The sequence below is a fragment of the Antennarius striatus genome, chromosome 16 (assembly GCF_040054535.1).
Source record: "Antennarius striatus isolate MH-2024 chromosome 16, ASM4005453v1, whole genome shotgun sequence".
Taxonomy (NCBI): Eukaryota; Metazoa; Chordata; class Actinopteri; order Lophiiformes; family Antennariidae; genus Antennarius; species Antennarius striatus.
In genome coordinates, this window is record NC_090791.1 from 11658287 (window position 1) to 11679285 (window position 20999).

Below are 20999 nucleotides of genomic sequence, written 5' to 3' on the forward strand. Positions count from 1 at the left end.
CAAATAGGTGACGCGCATATAGAAGAAATTGTATGAATACACTGTAAAGTTTTGAATAAATTTTGCTCTCCACAACAAAAACAACAACAAATCCCTTTTGACGTGTGAATGATAGAACCGCAGGGAAAGGACGCGCCCCGTAGCGACAGCCATTCTCTATCTTCAAACGATTTTGGTTTGTCCCCATGAGAACGGACACCCGGTCGTGCTTTGTCAGGAATGTTCGTGTGTGCTGTGGTGATACCGTCCTGTCCGCTCCGTGTGTGACGCGGGACACGACCGACACGGAGTGACAAGCGCCGGTGATGGAAACACGGTGACGAGCAGGAGGTTATTATGGTGAGGAGACGATAGTTTGTTTGTTTATTTGTTTATTTTTTTTAAAATTTATTTATGGTTTCTTTATCTAATTTCTATTGTAATCCATGGTTTTCAGAAATATATTTACTGATTTTATATTTTTTTAACATATGAAATCTTATTTCCATATACATAATAAGGCATGTCATTGGAATCCTGTTGTGTTTTTTTTTTGTTAAACACTTACATTGACTAAAAAGTGTTTAACGATTTTAAAAAAAAAAGCAATTTGTTGTTATGTTTTCTCACAGAGAGAATAGTTTTAGCAGAAGTATTTTAACTCCTTTTTGTTGTCATATAATCGGTCATATGACTCTCTAGAACAATTCTGTTGTGCCATGTCCTGCCTTTATGTCGGACACACTGTGGACCTCTTGCTGTGGAGTGTCGCAGAGATGTGACACTCACTTGTTAGTAAGCTGGCACAACTGAAATTTCTTATTGTAATAAATTGTAATGATTATGAATATTGATAATAAAGTAGTATATTTACTGTTTATTGGCCACATCCAAGGCAGACCCAGAAGTATCAACACAGAGCGGGGGCTATGACCTGGAGCTGTTTGTGGACCCCCCAGACTATGATCTGATCTGCACCATATGCCAGGGAGTCCTCAGGTGCCCAGTCAGGGCTGCCTGCCACCATGTTTTCTGCAAGAAATGTATTTTGCAGTGGCTGAAGAGGTACTGATTTCAATAAGCATCAATACAAATGGATACTAAAATAATGTAAAATGATCAGCTTACTGTATTATTAACTGTTGTTAATTCTCTATAGGCAGGAGACCTGCCCTTGTTGCAGGAAGCCTGTTAATCCAAGCTTGATCTATGTCATGTTCAAACTGAGCAAATCTATTGGACGCATGAAGACCAAGGTAGGAACCTGTAAAACATTTTTTGATGTGAAATAAAGTCAACGTCATGGATTTAATAATTTCAGTAATGGAATTAGCAAATTTAGTGAATGAGGACCCCAAATGAAGACCAAAAAATGTTTATTTATCCTAAAATGTGGCAGTGTACTATCTCAGAAACTGGAACCACATTCTACTAATTATTCATCAAGTTGTTTCAGCTTGAACAAACTGTTAACTTTTCAGAATAACTAATTTTTCCTTGAGCTGTGATCAACACTAGTAATGTCCAGTGATGGAAGTACATTTACTGAAATATTTATTCTTTCAACTTTTTTGATGTCACATTGAGATATCATTTTTATTCATTTACATCCATTCCACAAATACAATGTTACTTATTACTGTGCAGTGTAATATTTTACAGACATATTTCTTATAGTTACAAAAATTACACAAAATTATACTGTGTTTGACTGTAAAATAGGCCAAATTTCTCCATCACTTTCCCATGAACAGCTATACATGAACTAGCAGTAGTACTTCTATCTCAGAAGGTTTTTCTCACAATTGCTTGATGTGTATATCTGATTGTATTTGTAGTGCAAGAATGAGATCCGTGGCTGTGCAGAGACCTTCCCCCTCTCAGAGCAGTACTGCCACAGCATGAGCTGTCTGTTCGAGCTCATCCCATGTCCGTACCAAGGCTGTCGGGCGCAGTTCCTCCGCAGGGACCAAGAGACTCACGCCCGCCACTGTGAACACTGGCGTCAGCCCTGCCACATGGGCTGTGGGACAATACTCTCTCACCGCACACAGGCTCAACACAACTGCTACAAGCAGCTGAGGCAGGAATATGAAGCCAGGCAGAGGAACCACAGGGCCATCGCAACCGCCCTGAAAAGGAAGATGAGGAGGATGCAGAGTACCATGGCCCACATGAAGAGGCAGATAGGGCTGATCTGTGAGAGTCTGGAAGTGATGGATGACCTGCATGAAGTCGATGAGGAGGACCTTGGAGAGAGCAGTGGCAGCTCCATCTCCACTCCATGTGGCAACAACATGAACAGCTGAGAAACAAGTCTGCTGGTAGTTGACCACTTGTGTGTATAATTTCTGCATGTGTTAATCTCTCTGAGGGTGTGTGTTTTGGAATATGTAAGTGGTGATTCATTTGGGTGAATTTGTAACAAATCTGTGCTGTGCTTTCTTATATTTTATAAATAAAGTGTTTAACATTGCACTCATTTATCTTCACTCTTCTTTTAAAGGTTTTATTATGTAAGCTTTGAGGCTCAGTTAAAACAAGTAGCAAGGCTGGTTGGAAGAAGAGAGCAAAGTTGGTTACAGAGAATTCATATTTATATCTTGACAAGCTCTTATGTGCTACATCCTTATGATCTTATTCTAAACAATTTAGCATCACACGACCTAACAGCGGAAGACTTTCCATAAGTCGTATTTCTCCCACTACAAACGATCGAAGCTTTGGCTCAAAAAATTAGAGAGAAGAAATAATATTATTTAAATTTGAAAGTATTCCTGTAACCCCTCCTAAAACATTCTTTGAAATGGTAAATTCAATAATTACTTCATTTCTGTGGTCAAATAAAATACAGTACAGTATTTGCTTTAAGGGAGGTTCACAAACAATTGTACAATTTCCTCCGGGATTATTAAAGTATCTATCTGTCTGTCTGTCTATCAAACTGCAAAAAATCTACACCTCAATCCGGATCTTTATAAATAAAAATTCAATTCTCTGTTCAAAAAGCTGCACCACGACCTCACTGAGCGAAAATAATTGAATAACCTTTTGAATTATTCTACTGACTAAGTAGAATACATATTAGGTTGTCTACCTCTTTTTATCTTACTTCACATAAACAACTCTGGTACGGACTACAGAGAAAACTGCCGGTAAAGGCGCCGTTTGATGACGTATCGCTATAAAGTCTCGCGATAACAGCTCCCATATAAAAACCAGCGAAACTTCCTTCCGGTCTTCTTCCTACATCACAGATCACGTAAGTGGAATGGTTATCCGTTACTTCAGCCAAAATCTTAAACTATCTCACGCATCGTTCTACAAATATATATTAATTATACCAGCAATGTTACATTACAATCAGATTGATATAATTCTGCTTATATTTATGAGTTAGAGTGACCGTGTGTGAAGATATTAGTGAATGTCAAAGGAAGATTTATCAATGGACGGAATATGGCGGCTCTGCCTTCGCTTTTCATGAATCAACTGGCCGAACAGATGCTTGTTGATTTGAACTATAGTAGTTCGTTGGTGTATATAAGAAACGTCAATATTAGTTTGTGTTTTGTCCTGTAGCAAATGGCGGACGACGCCGGTGGCAGAGGAGGTTTTCGCGGAGGTTTTGGCGCAGGCGGTCGCGGCCGGGGCCGCGGACGCGGCAGAGGCCGTGGAAGGGGCCGCGGTGCCCGCGGCGGCAAGTCCGAGGACAAGGAAGTAGGTTGTTGACTGACGACCCGGTAAAATCTGTAGGTGAGTGAGTTCTGACGGCAGTGCTGTGTTTCGTTAGTGGGTTCCAGTCACCAAACTGGGCCGCCTCGTAAAGGACATGAAGATCAAGTCCCTGGAGGAGATCTACCTGTACTCTCTGCCCATCAAGGTGAGCAGTCTGGAAACGAACGTTTCAGGCAGTAAAAAGCTTCATTCATTTGAAAGATTTCATTAAAGGTTGTATAAATTTAAGGTAGAAGAATTAATCACACTGTTGATAAGTGGTCTCTGCAAGTCTTAAAGAGAAATCCATCATTTATATTGTAGTACATAATTTTTTAAAATCCCGCTCTGTATTGATTGAAAGCTGTAACAGGAGCATTACACTTCAGATTAGTAGTAGTTTAATAAAATCAGGAATTTCATAAAACAACCCATATCTGTGGTTGTAAAGTGACCCATAAGAACGAGACTTCTCTCTTTGAAAAATGCCTTTTTCAGTAAGTAAACATGGATTATTTGAATCATATAAAACGTTAGCGTATTACTCATTTTACAGCTGCATTGGACCATCTAAATTCTTGTTTTTGGTTTTGCTTGTAGGAGTCAGAGATCATTGACTTCTTCCTTGGATCTGGTCTGAAAGACGAGGTGCTTAAGATCATGCCTGTCCAGAAGCAGACCAGGGCTGGTCAGCGCACCAGGTTCAAGGCAAGTTAGCGTGGACATAATTTAAATCGTTGTTGCCTCCTATTGCCTTTGGTCAGTTTGACCTTGTTTCCATCTGATTCTCTACAGGCCTTTGTTGCCATTGGTGACTATAATGGCCATGTGGGTCTTGGTGTGAAGTGCTCCAAAGAGGTGGCCACAGCCATCCGTGGGGCCATCATCCTGGCCAAGCTGTCCATCGTCCCCGTCAGGAGAGGTTATTGGGGTAACAAGATCGGCAAGCCCCACACCGTGCCTTGCAAGGTGACAGGGCGCTGCGGCTCTGTCCTGGTGCGTCTCATCCCGGCACCCCGTGGTACCGGTATCGTGTCTGCCCCTGTTCCCAAGAAGCTGCTCATGATGGCTGGAATCGATGACTGCTACACCTCTGCAAGGGGCTGCACGGCCACGCTGGGCAACTTTGGTAAATTTATTTTTGAGTTTGTCCACATGTTGGGGTTTTTCTCCTTGCTCTGCCCAGCTTCACCTTTCCAGTGGTGTTGCTGACGTTATCAGGAGAGAAAGAAACGAGTACTGAAATGCACGGCAGAAAGACCGTGCTCTGTGGTCTGCTCTGTTCCCCTTGTCTGTGCGCTACAGTTGTTTTCTGAAAATGATAGCAGTGTTGTTTAAACTCAAGTTCTAATGTGAACTTTTATTTCATCAGCAAAGGCAACGTTTGACGCCATCTCAAAGACTTACAGCTACCTGACCCCTGACCTGTGGAAGGAGACAGTCTTCACCAAGTCTCCCTACCAGGTACAGAAGGCTACAGACATTCAAGTGGGTCATGATTATTAAGGTGCTTGTGTATTAACACCTATTGTGTTCATTTCAGGAATTCACTGACCACCTGGCCAAGACACACACCAGGGTGTCTGTGCAGAGGGGACAGACCGTCCAGGCAGCTGCTCCCTCCTAAATGTTTTTTTACAGCAGACTGTTAATAAACATTCTGGAACATCACTCTTTTTGTTGTTGTGACATCTTCAGTGTTAAAACATTCAAGGTTTTGTTTCTTGAAATCAGAAAAGCAGTAAAACTGGATGTGGGTAACGGATCCACACTGATTAAATTACGGTGAAAAATCATTTGGCATTCAATTATGTTTGTAATGTATTGATAAAGGTAAGTAAACCTCAAAATTTTAATGCACACTGCATTCTGTTTCAAAGCAAGAAAATTGGAAAAGGTAATGAATATATTTTACAGAAAGTTAAAAAATCAGATCCATCTTTTTTTTCCTCATCTTTCTGGTTTTGGCTGTCATTATATATTTTAGCTGAACACCTACGTTTTTTGTACTTTATAGGTTTTTCCTACAATGTCTTGGACAAATGTAGTCAGCATGAGCGGCATCAGTTGCCCTGATCATTTATTATGTTGGTAAGCAATCTCCAGGTATTTGGAGGCTCTGGGTCCGCTGGCCATGTGGGCATTCACTTTTTTAGGAAAATGGTCTCTCTTCATGCATCAGAAACTTCAGAATGCAACGACTGACAAAATTAAGATTGTTCAATATATTTCACCTGGAATTTTCAGTTCTTGGCTTTGTCCAGCATCCTGTCAGATGGCAAGATGGGAATAGCCCTGAATTTCATGTCAACTGATGGCGTTCTTATCTGATGCCAGTGTTAGTGCTGGCAAACATGGAAACTAACTGGTATAAGCCCCGAGTACTTAATTAATGGAAACAAGTAAATATCTTGAATTGCAACTATGAACATGCTGTCAGGGATGGGGCAACGAAAAAGACAAGGTGGTTACATAGTTTTATTTTAGTTATTACACAGGAGAGGAAAGGACCTCATTGAGCAGCCTGGGCCTGAGCCGCCATCATCCGTTCCTTTTGCTTCATTAGACACTTCCTTGCATCGCCATATGCCCCCAGGTCTCCATCTGGAAGGAAATGCATGTCGTGGTAGCTGCACAACATTATTTAAATCATCAAGCCATCATTTCCAAAAAATAAAAATACACATTTAATCTTGAAGAAATGAAAATTCCTTATCCCTCTAACAAAGCCATGCAAAGGACACATACAGTATATGATTCTTAATTCAGAATCAGACTGCTGATCCCCGACGGGGAAACTGCTTTTTGTCAGTTTCATTGCTCCAGAAAGAACCACAGGAAAAGTCAGAATAAGACAAAAATTAGAATAGAGTTAAAAAGGAATAGTGATATGTGATTAAGAGGATATAGACATACAGTATACACAGTCTTTAATGTCCACTTCCATTGCATCACTGTCAGAGTGAGGAATTGTGCAGTTTAATGGCCACAGGCAGGAAAGTTTTCAACTTAGGAAGGGTGCCTCTATTACTGAAAAAACTCCTTCATCAACGTGCCGTACAATGGGTAGTACTCAATGTGCAAAATGTCCTTTAACTTTGAGTTACTTGGAATACTTGTAAACCACAAACATGAACAGGAAGCACAGTACTTACAACGCAACTGGAAGTTCTTTGACACCTCTATGAACTGCTGCATTTCTTTGATGCAGTTCTGATCGTAGTTATGTCCTTCTCTTTGCCGACAAGCTGCCACACGCTCCTGGAGCACATGCACAATCTCCCTGTCCACTTTGCTGTGGAGGGTAGGCAAAAACACTGAGTGACACAACAAATACAATATCTACACAGCTGATTGCCCCCACAGTAAATGTAGACTCCAAGACATACACAACTACTGACCTAAAAGCACAGGAAAAGAAAGCTTATTGTAAACCTTAAATCATCACAATAAGCCACCAATGTTTAAAAATACTGCTGTGATGCAATAAATCTGAACTAACTTAAGGGTTATGAATCTGGGTGAGGGACAACAAAAATGGCTGCATCATGTTTGCATCAAGGGCGGCACGGTGGTGTTAGCACTGTCGCTTCATAGTCAGACGGTTCTGGGTTTGAGTTCTCTTCTGTATGGAGATTACGCGTTCTCCCTGTGTCTGCGTGGATTTTCCCTGTTGGTGTGTATGAGTGGTTATTCGTCTTTTGTGTGGTTCCGCGATGCGCTGGCATCATGTCCAGGGCCTCGTGTCTGTAAGTCTGCTGGGATCGTCTCCAGCAACCCCCATGACCCACATTCGTGAGAGGAAGCGGTATGGAAAAATGAATGAACGAATGTTTGCGGCAGGTGTTAACATGGAAAGAGCATCAACCAACTACCAAAGTTACTTTTTTGAATAATTTTGAGACAGTCAATAAACACAGCCCTGCGACATTTGGATAAATCCATTGTAATATGTGTCTTATTGAGCTATTCTAAGAAAAAGATGTGCTAATATGCAACTGTGGCTGAATGATTTTACTTCCAACTCGAGTGTTGCTCGTGCCACTGCCGCAAGAAAACATTTTGATTTTGCCAACTAGTGGAATAATCTTATGTTATTCAGTCACGTTATTACTTACAAGTCTCTCCGCCACTGCATCTCAGCCTCAAAGTGGCACATATAATCTCCTTCAAAGCATTCTGTCAGGTCAGGAACACGGCGGAACTTCTGATGGTAATAGACGGTCTTGTTTTTAGACCGTAAACTGTCTAAAACACCTGGATGAAAACACAACACACGCGTTAGTAGTTGGTTAGCAACACAAGCGCAGTACACAGCACGAGCCACAAGGGGGCGCACTATCACAACATTTGGCTGTGATGCTAGCCAGCTAGCACAAAAACAGTTAAGAGTGCGCACACAGCTAGCTAACTACGTCCATTATTACCAGTCAGATTTATAAATCCTACAAACCTGGTCCTTGTAATTGATGTAACATTTTGCAAACCGTTATAACACGTCAACAAATCGCGGTGGCTGTTATGCTAGGCTATCAGCTAGTAGCTTCAGTTACCTCTAAAAGTGGTGACAGGCAGGTCCACAGAGTAATAAAAGAGTTGAGACATTATCGAGGTTGGATTTGGCAGCGCCGATTGTCTGTTCACCACCGGAGTCCGGGAGGGTGGCTCCGGGTACGCATCTTTATTATGATCCGATGGCATTTTGTCTTCTTTCACTCCAGACACAAAATTCGACCTCGACGGCAAAGCCTCTGTTTTGCGCATGCGCAGAAGTCACCACATAATGGCGAATTAGAGGTCACGAATGGAAAACGCGACCTTCATAAAAACGCTGTTTTAAAAGTATTTTTCTCTAAAAAAAATATGTGTAAATATTATTTTATTCCAAGTGACATGATAATTAACTTTTTAATCTAAAAGGTCGAAGGGTAAAGGTCACGTGTAGGTAGAGCTGTTGTATTATAGAAGCCCAGCAGATGGCGCTGCAGCACAGCCTCACAGTGTTTAACAGAGACTGACATGAAATGAAAAATGCTAGTCTTCAAAAAGCATTTACAAATCCACAAACATATTTTCGCTGAATGCATTTGAAAGCAAGCCATATCCCTCTCCATGTCAAAACCGTTTTGTACTTCAATACTAAATGTAGGGAAGATTTGTGGTCACTCTGGAGGCTTGCTCTGGCTTCAGGGATTTTTATTAGTACCGATTCTGGAAATAATTTAACAGAAAACTAATCCCAAATGAAATCAGCATACTTCTACTAAAAGACATAGGCATCAAAATCTGATAGCTGTAGTCTGAACGGGGCCTTAGAGATAGAAACGAAACAGACATCTGTGTGGAGATTGTGCTATTGTTTGCTGAAGATGATCTTGAGTTTGAGATTGACAAGCATTGAGCCCAGAGCTTAAAATTGTAGAAAATCTGTGGTGTTGATTGAGTAAGTGTGACAGCGTGAACTTCCTCTACAAGCTGCAACTGAAAGCTGAAGGGTGGGCTGCCATCCCACAGGATAACAGGAGAGGAGGATTACTGCCAAATGCTAATGTGACACACCCTGATTACTGATTGTATAAAATGTGGTCAACTCCAATCATGTGACCCATGTTAGTTGTTATTGTGTAACTGTTATGTGTATTTATGTATTTATTGTAGGCAGATGATAAACGGAATTTCTCTCAGGATTAACAAAGTACAGTATCTATTTATCTGAAGATCTAAACTCCTTAACAGTTTTGTCCTATTCAGTATTCCCAGGAAAATTTCAGTGTCACAACTAGCCCAAAATATACTTCTAATCAATAGTATGGTTATTTCTAATGGCTAAAAATCTTGAAAGTGTATTTCTGTGATCTCACTGTGCCGATGAGACTTCCAAGCATCTCTTTGTTATGATTAAAGCCAACGTCATGTTTTAGATTTTTTGTAATATCAGACAAAATTTAGTCTTTGAGGACTTTTTGACTTCTTTCTGTGGGATTCTATTGATTATTCCATTTCCAGATGTGATTACTGCCCAAGTCAGAAAAAGGGCCACCTCACTGTTTTCTGACGAATACATGGTCCCGATGGGTGTGACAGGCTGATGGGACACAAAGAAAATTCCAACTCACAAGGGTCTGAGGATAGTGAACTGCCTGGCATCCAGCCCTTGTGGGATACACCATAGCTCATGTAGGTCAGAAGTTTTTATTCACTGATAAATCCATGATCATTAATACTGTGAAAAAATAACACAAAAAACTCACTGAACATAATCAGCTTACATTAACATCTCATATCATTTTTTTGTTTTTAAATATCTAGTTATCAAAATTATCAGTGGATCAGAAAATGTTTAGATGATTTAGTAGAGCAGCAGTATCTTTTGAAATGACTCTTGTTAGTGGCATTGTGCTTTAACATGCAGTAAACATATCCAGTGTTTGAAGAGTGGTGTCATTTTTTCTGTGTTCGACTTTAAAAATGTCCATCCTGTAAAAATGTCATCTCATCTGTTCCCACTAGCCCTGTTGCACCGGTCTTGTAGCTCACTTCTGAGATTTCTGCAGTGGTTACAGCGAATACCACCAGGAGGAGCACTGAGCCCAGACTGAGCTGCTGCACCATCAGAAGCCAATAGCTGCACAGATCTCAGCGAATAATTCCCCTCTGTTGCCCCTTGAAGGCATTACTCTGACAGGTAATCCTGGGACTCCACGGAGGACTGGTGGGATGAGGAGTGGATGGAGGACTGGAGGGATGTTGGTGGGTTATCCAGGCCAGATGTCATCAGGGGCAGGTAAAGATCGTCCATATTGGGCATGACAAACACTTTCTGTCAGGGAGAATAAATTATTCATTAACACAATAAGTAAAAATGAGGTCTTACTGTTTTTAATGATAGTGAAAATATTTTCCAGATAGACTGACCTGGAACTCACACTGTAGTTTTTTTTCAATCCACTCGGTGACATGAGTGAAGGTGACTTCCCTCTCGCCGAGTGTGGGACGCACATGAAGGTCCAACCTGGGAGGCACTTGGAAACTGTACCTAAGAAGAATGGATGAAAAGCAATGTATATATAAAAAATGAATGAATGAATGAATGAATGAATGAACAGAGATGTATAGTACCATATTCTGTCAGTAGGGGGCGGTGGGATGTTGATGGCCAGGGTACCAGCGAGCTCCAGGACCTCCACGCTGAGCATGAGAGGCATGTTAGACACCTCAGCTATCTTCTTCCTGATGTACTCATTTTCAGTGGCTTTCTGGAAATACTTGGACTTCGCTATCTTATCCACAAATCTCAAGATCTTCCTGCTTGTGCTGCCAGTGGTGTGCCTGGGGTAAGAAAGGACAGTAAGGGCAGTACAGTGAGAATAACCACGACTCGGAAATTATTTCAGAACTCTGAACTGGGAGTAAAGTGACTACAGCCCTGATTTACATGTTAGACAGTCTTACATATTCATTATGAGAACAATAGCCACAGCAGGACTTATTTAATTTGAATTTGACTCACAGGTTTGATGTTTATATTCTGCATAAGTGCAGAACAAGCAAATGTTTGTTTCTTTCTTCACAAAATTAGATTTCAAACTTTTATTAAAACAGTCACTTTGACTTTGTGTACTAAGAAAAGCAGGAAAAGCAAAAGTGGATTATGATGCAAAACTGAACTTTTTCACCTTTTACCGTGTGGTTTTATGTCACTGAACGGGATCCATCTTATTTTAGAAATGATAATGCATGACGACTCATCATGTTGTCTTGTTATATTTCATCTGTTTTAGATATAACAAATGAAACGGTTAATTTACCCTTCAGCTGCTATTGGTGTGCTTTTATCTCCCACAGACCCCTGTGGCTCAGGTGGGGGGACATCCTCTTCGTCAGAAGAGCCGGCACTGGACGACTCTTCATCACTATCGGCCAATATGCACAGCCTGGGCGGCTTAGAGCTGGAAAACACACCAGTGGTACCTCTTCATGAAAACTACTAAGCTTGGGAGACACACTTCCTTCATGCATGTTCACCTCCACCTTCACATTTTCTCCACCAAGTGAAGAATATGAGATAAGCCTCACCCCACTTGCTGGTTCTCTGGAATGTTTTGAGTCTCATCTTCTTCCTCTTTACCCAGCTTGCACAGGTTCATCTTTGTCTCCAGAGTCATTTGAAGGCAGCCTGTGTACACCAACTCCAGTTCCAGCCACAGCCCTTTGGAAAAAGGGGAGTTAGGGAAAACTGAGAGATGACACTTAAGGCTTCTTCACAAATTGTGATCTAGAGTTAGAGTTTGGTTTTCCATCGCTTCTTTGAGATGTGGTCTAGAACAGTTTCATTGTACAAGGGACATTACACCAGAAGAGAATAGCTTTCGTATGTTATTGTACGTTAGGCTTAGTCAAGCCCAAGAGGATTGCTGATCCTATTTGCTTCTTAAACAGGAGACAGTTGAATCTTAAAGGTGGGAATGACTGTAAAGAATTAAATTACATCATAGCCTGTGCTGAAAGCAGGCCTCTGTCTGAGAGAAGAAACACATTGGGTTAACCTTATCTGATGACTCCTCCACAAAAAAAATGGCATGGAAAAGACTTTACAGACGATGATGCTCGTATAGGCAGTACGACTAAATAAAAGATAGATGACAGTGTCAACAACAAACAACAACAAACCTCTGCGGTCCAGGGTGGGCTTGGAAGTGCTGAGGACTTGGGGCAGACATGTGCCCATGTCCAGATCAGCCAGAGTCAGCTCATTCATGAAATATGGCAACTATTACAAAGAAAACAAAGATACCTACAATTAGAGAACATGCTGTGTCCATGTCAGCTATAATTAAAGAGAGGCTCTGCAGAGGCTAATAAGGCAAACAAGGGGGCAGAGGAAACCTGCAGTGTGTATGAGTTTGTGTGTGTAGAATAAAGGAATAAAAAAAGTGTTGTGTGTGGAGGAGGAGAGCAGGAAATGACTAATGAGATGATGCAGTGTCATCATTTTCCTCTACTCACCTCCTGCCTTTGGGACTAGAGAGAAGCAAATGTTCTCTCTCTCTCTATCACACACACACACACACACACACACACACACACACACACACACACACACACACACACACACACACACACACACACATACAAAGCAAAGACCTAAGGCATTGATCTACCTTATTTTTTACATCTTTTGACTTTTTGAATAAGCCCGTTTGAAGGCAGAAGAAGAAGAGAAAGGAGAAGCGAGCAATAAACTCACTGTTGCCTAGCAATATCATCAGTCAGTGTGATCATGTCACTTGTAAGGGTGTGAATATGAAGATGAATATGAAAATGCACAAATGAACAGTCATTTTGTCACACAAGTTAAAATGGTAATATAGAAAATTATTGAAGAATAAATTAATATAATACCATTTTCGACCACCCTCACCTTGATCTTGCTGAGTTTCTTTTGAATTTTGTGGGCCACCTGATCTGTCCAGTATTTCTCCCGGAGAAAGTCCCAGAAGATCCTCCCCACCAGGGAGTTCACCCAGGAGGGCTGGGCCTCGGTAGAACACCACCCTGCTCCTGGACCTTCACTGGGCTCAGCTCCAGTTTGGCCTCCAGGTAGGTGTTCTTCATAGTGAGTCTGCATGGAAGACAAAGTAAGAAAAACTGACCAGTTAGAAACCAAATATTTTCCATTTCCATATCGTCATGCCTCAGTTACACCATCTGTTGCGCTGATTCTGCATCTTTCTCCACCTATCAATACTGCTGCAACCATGTGACACCTGATATTTCTGCATGCTGACATTTAGTGTCATCAGCAAGGATGGCCAGCATCCTAGATGAAGCTGAGTGGTAAGAGCAGACCAGTGGAAAAGTATCTGATATCGACTGGCTCTGTAGACTCTACACAACTCCCATCGATTCTGCTGCTGCGTGAGTATTCACGCAGCAGCAGAAGATGAGGGAAGCAGAGTTCTATCACGTCCAGTGGATCTAAAAGGAAAATGAAAGAGCATTCTCTGACCTTCTTGTGGACTGTAGGGCTTCCCTTGTCACTATGGGAGGGGCTGGGTGTGGGATTGTCAATCTGAGAGGCAATCAGTTGAGCCATGTAGGCGCAGTAGTCTAATGTTGTTCTCGTTTTCAGAGATCCGGGCAACTCGTGCAGCCCCTCTGTGCTTTCTTTAACGTCGTCTCCACCACCACGAGTCTCTGAGTGTCAGACAAAACACAGACACGGAATGAAGGAGCTGGAAAATATAACTTATGACTCATGGATTGACAGAAATAATCTCACCTGTGTTCTCCTCCCCACTCACACTCCCCTTTTCTCCGAGCCGGGAGGCAGACTGGAAGTGCTGGAACCATTCCTCCTTCTCTCTCCCCGTGCGACCAAACAGGTACAGGGAGACAGAAGGCTTTGGGTCTGGGTCCGTCTGTCTCTCTGCCCTTTCTTTCTCCTCCTGCTCTTCGACTATACTTTCCTTCCCAGCCAGCGTGATGCAAATGGGGTATTTTCTGTTCCACATCCTCTTGCGAGCCAAACTAGGTGGCAACAACGACACCTGAGATGAGAATAAGCAAATAAATAAGGACAGTGAAGAGATGTGGACTGCTAAAAATGGATCTATACTAATTTGTACTGGTATAATTCTTGCCCCTTCAGTTGTAAAGTTCACCACGCCTCCCCCTCTGAGGGACATGCCTATTGTGGGACCCAGAAACAAGAATTTTATTACACTGACCTTACAGTTAGCCAGCTGGATAGTGCGTGAACGCAAAAACGAGGTCTCATGGGGCGTCTGGTCGAACCTGGCCCACCGGGGGATGTTGACTCGTGGGTATGCCAGGTGCAGCCAGCTGCCCTCCAGGGTCACGTAGACAGAATGTGTGACGGAAGGGTAGAAAGTCTCAGGGTCGTAGCTAGGTGTCTCATTCATCCAGCCCTCAAGATGGGTAGAGATACTGTAATTATTACAATCAAACCACAGCGAAAGCTTTGCTGCGGCTATACAGTATTCAGGTGTGTTTAGCTGTTAAATCTAACGCAGTCTCTACTCAGGAAAATGAAATTCATAGCGAGAGCTGTGATAAAACCTACTGTTCTTTCCACATTTTATTAACTTATTCAAACCTTATTTGAACCCTTTAACTATTTATGTATTTGGGGGCAGCCAGCCTTACCATTCCAACAGACCTATGGTGAAGCTTTGACAAAGCCATTAGCGAAATAACTTTTCAGATGCCGAAACCGGCTGCGGTTGAATGCAGCTTTAATACAGTGATTACCACAAAACTAATCCATTAAATGGCACAGAGAGCACTTTAGTTTGTGAAGCCCAATGACTCATGTGGTTGCTGTTGTTTGTTGTTTTCATCTCTCGCCCTGATGTACAAAACATCAGAGCTTGAACCTCATTTTAATACAGCCAAATCATTAACAGCAACACAAGAGGCAGTATAGACAGCATCTCTTTTTCCCTGACTAGAACACACCCACTCAGTTGGACTGAGAGAACATAACATCCTTCTTACATTGAAGGCAGGTTGACTTCACAACAACTAACATTACACCAAAGAACTGGTTGCTTATGGGATCAGGTAAGGGTTGCTCTAAGATCAGAGTGTCCAAAGCCAAACTACCAGCAATGTACACTGAGGTTACTGAGTGTTTGTGGTCTAGATGGAAGCTCAGACAGACAGACAGAGTGACGGACGGACAGAGAGATGGACGGACAGGCAGAGACAGACAGACAGACAGACTTTATTTATCCCAAACTGGGAAATTTAGAAGCTTTTCCCCATACAGTAAGCCATATTGTACACCATTGGAACAACTTTATGAAGCTTGAACTTGAATCATGCTGAACAAGTTTCAGTTCATTCTCCTATAAATACACTGATCATCTGTTATCTTTAGATTAAAAAGGAAAATTTGAAAATAGGCCTACAAATACTGACTCTGTCATTAAGAACTTTTTTTTTTTGCTATCACTTTTATATTTACATACGTAACCTGTGTGGATGGATCCTGTATTACCTCTAGGATTAGTGTATCTGCAGACTCTCGATCCAGTACGTTCATGTTCTGGGGGATGGATTTTCCCATACTGGTTCCCTTGTTGCTTCCTCTAGATGAGCGCTGTGAGGAAAATACGAACACCACTACGAGGCCCAGCATAAAACCACATGCAATCCCCACTGACAGACCAGTCACGTAGGAAGGCAGGGGCATCACAAAGAAACCGTAAGCTAGGAAAGCCACAGGCAGGAGCCAGCGAAGTGGCAGTGACGAGCCCGTCACTGCTACTTGATGCTGAGGATTAGTTAGATAACGGGTGCCTCTGGATCCACTCTGGTGCTCCACCACCTGAATCATATCTCTGTAAGCGCAGATGTCAATGCTGCCATCTGAGCTGTGGGTGATGTGCTCTGGAGAGACAGAGGATCCTTGTTGCAGTCTTTTTTGCGGCATATCACACAAAACTCTCTGGTCAACATCTGCTCTCCTCCGGCATGTGATTTCTGCATCATTGCTGCCTCCGTCTGTTCCACAGCTGCCTTGGGAGGCTGATGGTTCCCCAGTGGCTAAAACCCTTCCCTGCTTAGGGCTCCCGGAGCTTTCATCACCAATGATCTTATTCAGCATGCTCAGTGGATCCTGCATCGCCTCAGAGAACTTCCTCCGTGTGCCCTCCAGCTCAGCTATCAAGGAGCTACCCCTTGGTTCAGCGGAAGTTATGCTTCCTGTTGAAGGATGTGATACCCATTCATCACTTTCACTCAGTGCCCTTGTTTCTGGCCTGGCCTCTAGGATCTTTGCATGGGTAATCTGCTTGCGGGGATGCAAATGCAGCTTGGAGTCTGACTTAGAGAGGTTGACCTCTGGCTCAACCCGGCGGGAAATCTCAGTGCTCAGGGACTTGACCAAACTGAGCAGAGGTTTGCCTCGAACAGAGCTGCTCTCGTTTGGGTCGAGCTCGGTAGAGGAGGACTTGGTGAGGTTGGAGGTGAGAAGCAGGCCTGATGATGATGATGATGCCGATAGGTCAGCTAAAGAGCCTGGGGACGAGGGGGAGTGAGGCAGGAAGGAAGGCTGGGAGCGGTTGTCTTGGCTCAGGTTCAAATCCATCCCGAGACTGAGGTCAGGCTGGCTCTCCCTGCCTCTTGGTTTGTCTTTGGAAAAGGCTACAATTGGACCTTCATCTTTTGGGTCCAGGCTAAAGAAAAGTTTGCTCTCCTCCATGTTGCCAATCAATCAAGCACTCTAGTGTGATTGCAATCAATCAAATGGAGAAGCTAAGGACATGGAGCATGGTGCTGATATTGGCAGACTTGTAACCTCCTCTTCAGATTGTTTATGGTGGTCGCTGGAAGAAAAGGAAACTATATTATAAAGGTGATTACTTTAATATTTCAACAACAACATCTGATGACACCGTGTGTGTGTGTATGTGCATGTGTGTGTGTGTGTGTGTGTGTGCTTGCGTGCGTGCGTGTGTGAGAGAGATAATACTGGAGTGGATGGCTTTGCTTCTACAATCATCATTAGAAGTCATTAGCAGAGATCTTAATCCTATAGTCACAGATAATCCCAAACTAGATTAAGTGATCTGGGTCTTTATACTTGTTTATGCCAAACTGAGATGCGTCACATCCAAGGATCCAAGTGCAACACTCATTATTTTCCTTTGTCATTTTTGATATTGAAGATATTTATGTCTGTTACTATAGTAACGACTAGATAATTCTCGTGGGTCAAGGATCATTAGTATGTAGTTAGATATTTTCATTCTTATTTACCTCCTATTCTTTCTTTTCATGATATTGCAAAAAAAAATAAAATCTGTTGTTAAAAACTATCCAATAAACCAACCAACCAAAAAAACAAATAAACAAACAAAGCAAAAAACAACAACCCGACAAACACAGATAAACAGGCAGACAAACAAACAAACAAAAAAATCATATAAAAACAAACAACTAAGACCCAATCTGACATTAAATACTGAGAGAGAATCTTCATTAGAAACCTCTCCTCAACACAAGATCCAGCCCTTCAGAAAAATTCACACAAATCCAGTCTCAATTTTATTAGATGTCTCGTGGACAAACAAAAAAGACAAATGTGGGTCATCAGACGCATCACACAACTCACTGGTAGTGGTGAAGAATGCACAGACATGAACTATCACTGAAGACAAACACACGCACATTCTCTTTCAAACCAGATGTTTCTGATGCACACTCTTTCATCACCACGTTCTCTCATGACAGAATCTGGTACAGACTTCAGAAACAAGACGTAAGGTTTGGGCCTCAATCTTTGCAAATTACACCATCGAAGAGAACCAGTTAATGAATTCTTTGTGGCTTTTTCACATGTGACATTCACAAACCCTAAAGATAGCAGGCAGGCTGTGCAGCTCATCTCACTGTTGGTCAAAATTGTAAAACTGGTTTCACCAACAGAAACCTAAAACCTTTTGGACATGAGTTAAACCCAATAAGCAGTTTGTCTTTCAGTTTAAATGCATTTCAGATGCTCTGTCGTATGTGTCATACGCACACAGATAATCAACCGTCACATGTTGTCACAAGATGGCTTCATGAGTAAGTGTCTACAGTTATAGAGCAGCATAAGAAAAGCACAAAATATTAGTAGGCCTGAGTGTGTAGTTATTTTATACTATGATGCTCATGTAATTTAGCATTCCCATTGACTTCTGTCCTGTCTAATCACTTCTCTGCAGGCTGCACCACTGACTACTTGACGGATTAAATCCAATTTACCAAAAGAACTGCTGTCCAACGCTTAAACTGCCCCAGATATCCCTGTATTATCCTAATCAATTCATTCTTCAACTCAGTCAATTGTGATCAGTTCATACTGCCAGGGAGAGAAAAAGAAGTTATTTGAATACTCCAATAAGGGCTGTGGATGAACTACTGCAGGAAATAAAGGAGCTAAAGGAGGAATCTTTAGAGGAGTCTTTGGCCTGACAGGAGAGCCATGTTCATGCATATAAATATCCTAATACATGACTGCAGAGCTGCACTGTTTTCTTTATTATTTCCAAAATAGTGAAGAAATGCAGATCAGAATGTATGTGCACCATTGGGATAGAACTTTATGTCTTTATTTTACACTAATATAAAAGATGGAAAAGCAGCACATTGTGTTTGGAAAGCACAAGTCAAATGAAACATGATTCAAATTATTAATACCTTATAAAATAGCTCAACTAACCATTAATCTACTAAAAGTCTGGGTTACATCTTTATATTACAGTGACCAGAGGCCACTGATATGAACTGACTGTAATAAAATAATGCATATGATGATACAAGAATACAATCGTTATGGCAGGTTGTGATCACTTACTGCTAGTCAGTGTGACCTAAACGTTAATAAAGCTGATGGTTCTTTAGAACAAAAGTGCACACAGGGTATCCTGCATTTCAACAACTTCCTTTCAGGGAGCTAACAAAAACAAAATGAGGAAAAGTTATAGCTAACCCTGCATTTTTTGCTCATGATGTGGCAGGTACATTCAAGAGACAACCAATGACAGGAAAGTCTTGCAAAGTACATTAAAATGGAGTGGAAGAAATACAGTATTTTCAGCACAATAAGGCGCACTGAACTATAAGGCGCACTTTCAATGAATGGTCTATTTTACAACTTTTTTCATATATTAAAAGGCGCACTGATTATAAGGCATATCTGATTATAAGGCACACCTTCAATGAATGGCATATTTTAAAACAATTTTCACATTTAAGGCACACTGGATTGTAAGGTGGACTGTTGGTTTTTGAGAAAATTAAACGCTTTTAGGTGCGCCTTATGGTGCGGAAAATAATGTAATCTGATCAGGACCCTGCTTTCATCCTTGCACTTGGTATAGATTAGAATAAAATTTCTGCTAAAAAATGTCTTTCCAACTCTAATCTTCTTGTGGCCTCTATCCTTTGAAAAAAACAATGGGATGAATGGAATTTCATTAAAGCGCTACAGCTGTATAATGACATCCATTTCCATTTGACTTTAGATCTGACACATTTGGCAACGGACCCTGTGTTTGCTTGGTATCACACAATAATCTCATTAAGTACATGTAAATCGACTGACAGCATAACACACACTATCACTTATTCAAACGGAGAGCCATTTGTGTCTGAACTTTTGTAACCCTAAGGGAGGTTGTGGAATTTCACAGGCAGTCAGTTTGAGCTCCTCATCTGAGGAGAATTAGAGTTTTACATTGGAAAAATCAGACATGTTGATGCTCCGTGCTGCTCAGAGTAAACTCACCTGAACGTGACATAATTGATCTGCTGCCTCTGAAGCACCAGTGTTGTGTAGAAATGCGCTTCAAGCGCAGGCTGCAGTGATCGCTCTGCGTACTGCGGCGAGCTGCACACGGGGATGCGCACCACCCACCGTCCACACCAAAAAAATATCCATCGGGTCTATCCCAGATTATCGAAAATATTCGCTGCAAAAAAATCATCCAAACTCATTTTAATAAATCTAAAAAACAACAACACTTCAGCCTCGATGTAAACACCGTTGCCACCGTTAGACATCGTTCGTTTGTTCCGCCTGAGAAGCTTCAGATCAATGCAGAATAATGTGATTATTGGAGTCCTGGTTGCAGACTAGACTGGAAACTCTAATCCAGATTAGACCCGGGAGGAGGGAAACAGAGCAGCTGACACAGCGATTCTTCCTCTTTGAGCTCCAAACACAATCTAAATTCATCCTGACACTGCAGCCTTCAGTACGCAGATTTATGTAATTATATGACCTGGAAATTCAGGTCTCAATCACTGCTACACAGACCAGAATACAGTTTCTCATTCAGAATTGTATCTATTTATAAATGTGATGTTTTCCTCATCTAATCTTAATATGAAACATGAAAACCTTATGTTTGTTTTTTGTAATCTCGCTATACGGGATTTAAAAGGAGTAAATGCAGAGTGAGGACGGACAGAGGAAAGGCAGGACAACAGCCGGCTTTTATACATGGATTAATGCAGCATGCAAGGAGAGCAGACACTTTCTATGAGGTAATAAATTCACCTTGTATGAACTGATATTTAACGCCACTAAATGTTCCGGAAGAAAGCGCTGGTGTGTTTGTGACACTTTAATGATCACTTCCCAGGTGAAGTTTTTAAGCATGACCCACTGAGCTACTACATATAACAAATGACAGATATTACATGGTTAGAAATGCCAAAGTCTTAGGATGGTTTAAATAATCAGTTCCAGGCTGACTTTTCACTCCTTTTATTTCAGGCGTTAG

General features: G+C 41.7%; 4 protein-coding genes across 4 annotated transcripts; 2 read left to right on the plus strand and 2 right to left on the minus strand.

The window, feature by feature from the left end:
* Nucleotides 1-283: 283 nt before the first annotated feature.
* rnf151 (ring finger protein 151) lies at nucleotides 284-2330 on the plus strand. The gene is made up of 4 exons (XM_068337876.1): nucleotides 284-339; nucleotides 875-1044; nucleotides 1139-1235; nucleotides 1818-2330. The coding sequence occupies exons 1-4, from the start codon at nucleotides 337-339 to the stop codon at nucleotides 2286-2288; spliced, it is 741 nt and encodes a 246-aa protein (XP_068193977.1). The 5' UTR covers nucleotides 284-336; the 3' UTR covers nucleotides 2289-2330.
* Nucleotides 2331-3212: 882 nt separating this feature from the next.
* On the plus strand, nucleotides 3213-5367 carry rps2 (ribosomal protein S2). Its single transcript, XM_068337628.1, has 7 exons — nucleotides 3213-3241; nucleotides 3562-3699; nucleotides 3773-3862; nucleotides 4297-4404; nucleotides 4492-4825; nucleotides 5069-5160; nucleotides 5240-5367. The coding sequence occupies exons 2-7, from the start codon at nucleotides 3565-3567 to the stop codon at nucleotides 5321-5323; spliced, it is 843 nt and encodes a 280-aa protein (XP_068193729.1). The 5' UTR covers nucleotides 3213-3241; nucleotides 3562-3564; the 3' UTR covers nucleotides 5324-5367.
* A 793-nt stretch (nucleotides 5368-6160) lies between these two features.
* ndufb10 (NADH:ubiquinone oxidoreductase subunit B10) lies at nucleotides 6161-8463 on the minus strand. The gene is made up of 4 exons (XM_068337630.1): nucleotides 8250-8463; nucleotides 7815-7953; nucleotides 6852-6991; nucleotides 6161-6300 (listed from the first exon to the last, which is right to left on the minus strand). Exons 1-4 carry the CDS (start codon nucleotides 8458-8460, stop codon nucleotides 6209-6211), a joined length of 582 nt encoding a protein of 193 aa, XP_068193731.1. The 5' UTR covers nucleotides 8461-8463; the 3' UTR covers nucleotides 6161-6208.
* Nucleotides 8464-9855: 1392 nt separating this feature from the next.
* On the minus strand, nucleotides 9856-20293 carry LOC137609689 (testis-expressed protein 2-like). The gene is made up of 12 exons (XM_068336892.1): nucleotides 20000-20293; nucleotides 15722-17051; nucleotides 14427-14627; nucleotides 13979-14246; nucleotides 13706-13893; nucleotides 13118-13318; nucleotides 12367-12466; nucleotides 11773-11905; nucleotides 11505-11645; nucleotides 10816-11025; nucleotides 10612-10732; nucleotides 9856-10516 (listed from the first exon to the last, which is right to left on the minus strand). The coding sequence occupies exons 2-12, from the start codon at nucleotides 16925-16927 to the stop codon at nucleotides 10370-10372; spliced, it is 2916 nt and encodes a 971-aa protein (XP_068192993.1). The 5' UTR covers nucleotides 16928-17051; nucleotides 20000-20293; the 3' UTR covers nucleotides 9856-10369.
* Between the last annotated feature and the right edge of the window lie 706 nt (nucleotides 20294-20999).

What these genes read in the sequence shown, in the direction of transcription:
- rnf151 (XM_068337876.1), top strand. An exon ending in ATTTTGCAGTGGCTGAAGAG is followed by an intron (nt 1,045 to 1,138) that starts GTACTGATTTCA and finishes AATTCTCTATAG; the next exon opens with GCAGGAGACCTGCCCTTGTT. An exon ending in TTGGACGCATGAAGACCAAG is followed by an intron (nt 1,236 to 1,817) that starts GTAGGAACCTGT and finishes TTGTATTTGTAG; the next exon opens with TGCAAGAATGAGATCCGTGG.
- rps2 (XM_068337628.1), top strand. Translation starts at nt 3,565, where the DNA reads ATGGCGGACGACGCCGGTGGCAGAGGAGGTTTTCGCGGAGGTTTTGGC. An exon ending in GCAAGTCCGAGGACAAGGAA is followed by an intron (nt 3,700 to 3,772) that starts GTAGGTTGTTGA and finishes GTGTTTCGTTAG; the next exon opens with TGGGTTCCAGTCACCAAACT. An exon ending in TCACCAAGTCTCCCTACCAG is followed by an intron (nt 5,161 to 5,239) that starts GTACAGAAGGCT and finishes TGTTCATTTCAG; the next exon opens with GAATTCACTGACCACCTGGC.
- ndufb10 (XM_068337630.1), bottom strand. Translation starts at nt 8,460, where the DNA reads ATGCGCAAAACAGAGGCTTTGCCGTCGAGGTCGAATTTTGTGTCTGGA. An exon ending in GCCTGTCACCACTTTTAGAG is followed by an intron (nt 7,954 to 8,249) that starts GTAACTGAAGCT and finishes GTTTTCATCCAG; the next exon opens with GTGTTTTAGACAGTTTACGG. An exon ending in AAAGAACTTCCAGTTGCGTT is followed by an intron (nt 6,301 to 6,851) that starts GTAAGTACTGTG and finishes ATTTCCTTCCAG; the next exon opens with ATGGAGACCTGGGGGCATAT.
- LOC137609689 (XM_068336892.1), bottom strand. Translation starts at nt 16,927, where the DNA reads ATGGAGGAGAGCAAACTTTTCTTTAGCCTGGACCCAAAAGATGAAGGT. An exon ending in TCCAGCTGGCTAACTGTAAG is followed by an intron (nt 14,247 to 14,426) that starts GTCAGTGTAATA and finishes TTCTCATCTCAG; the next exon opens with GTGTCGTTGTTGCCACCTAG. An exon ending in GAGTGGGGAGGAGAACACAG is followed by an intron (nt 13,894 to 13,978) that starts GTGAGATTATTT and finishes TCTGACACTCAG; the next exon opens with AGACTCGTGGTGGTGGAGAC.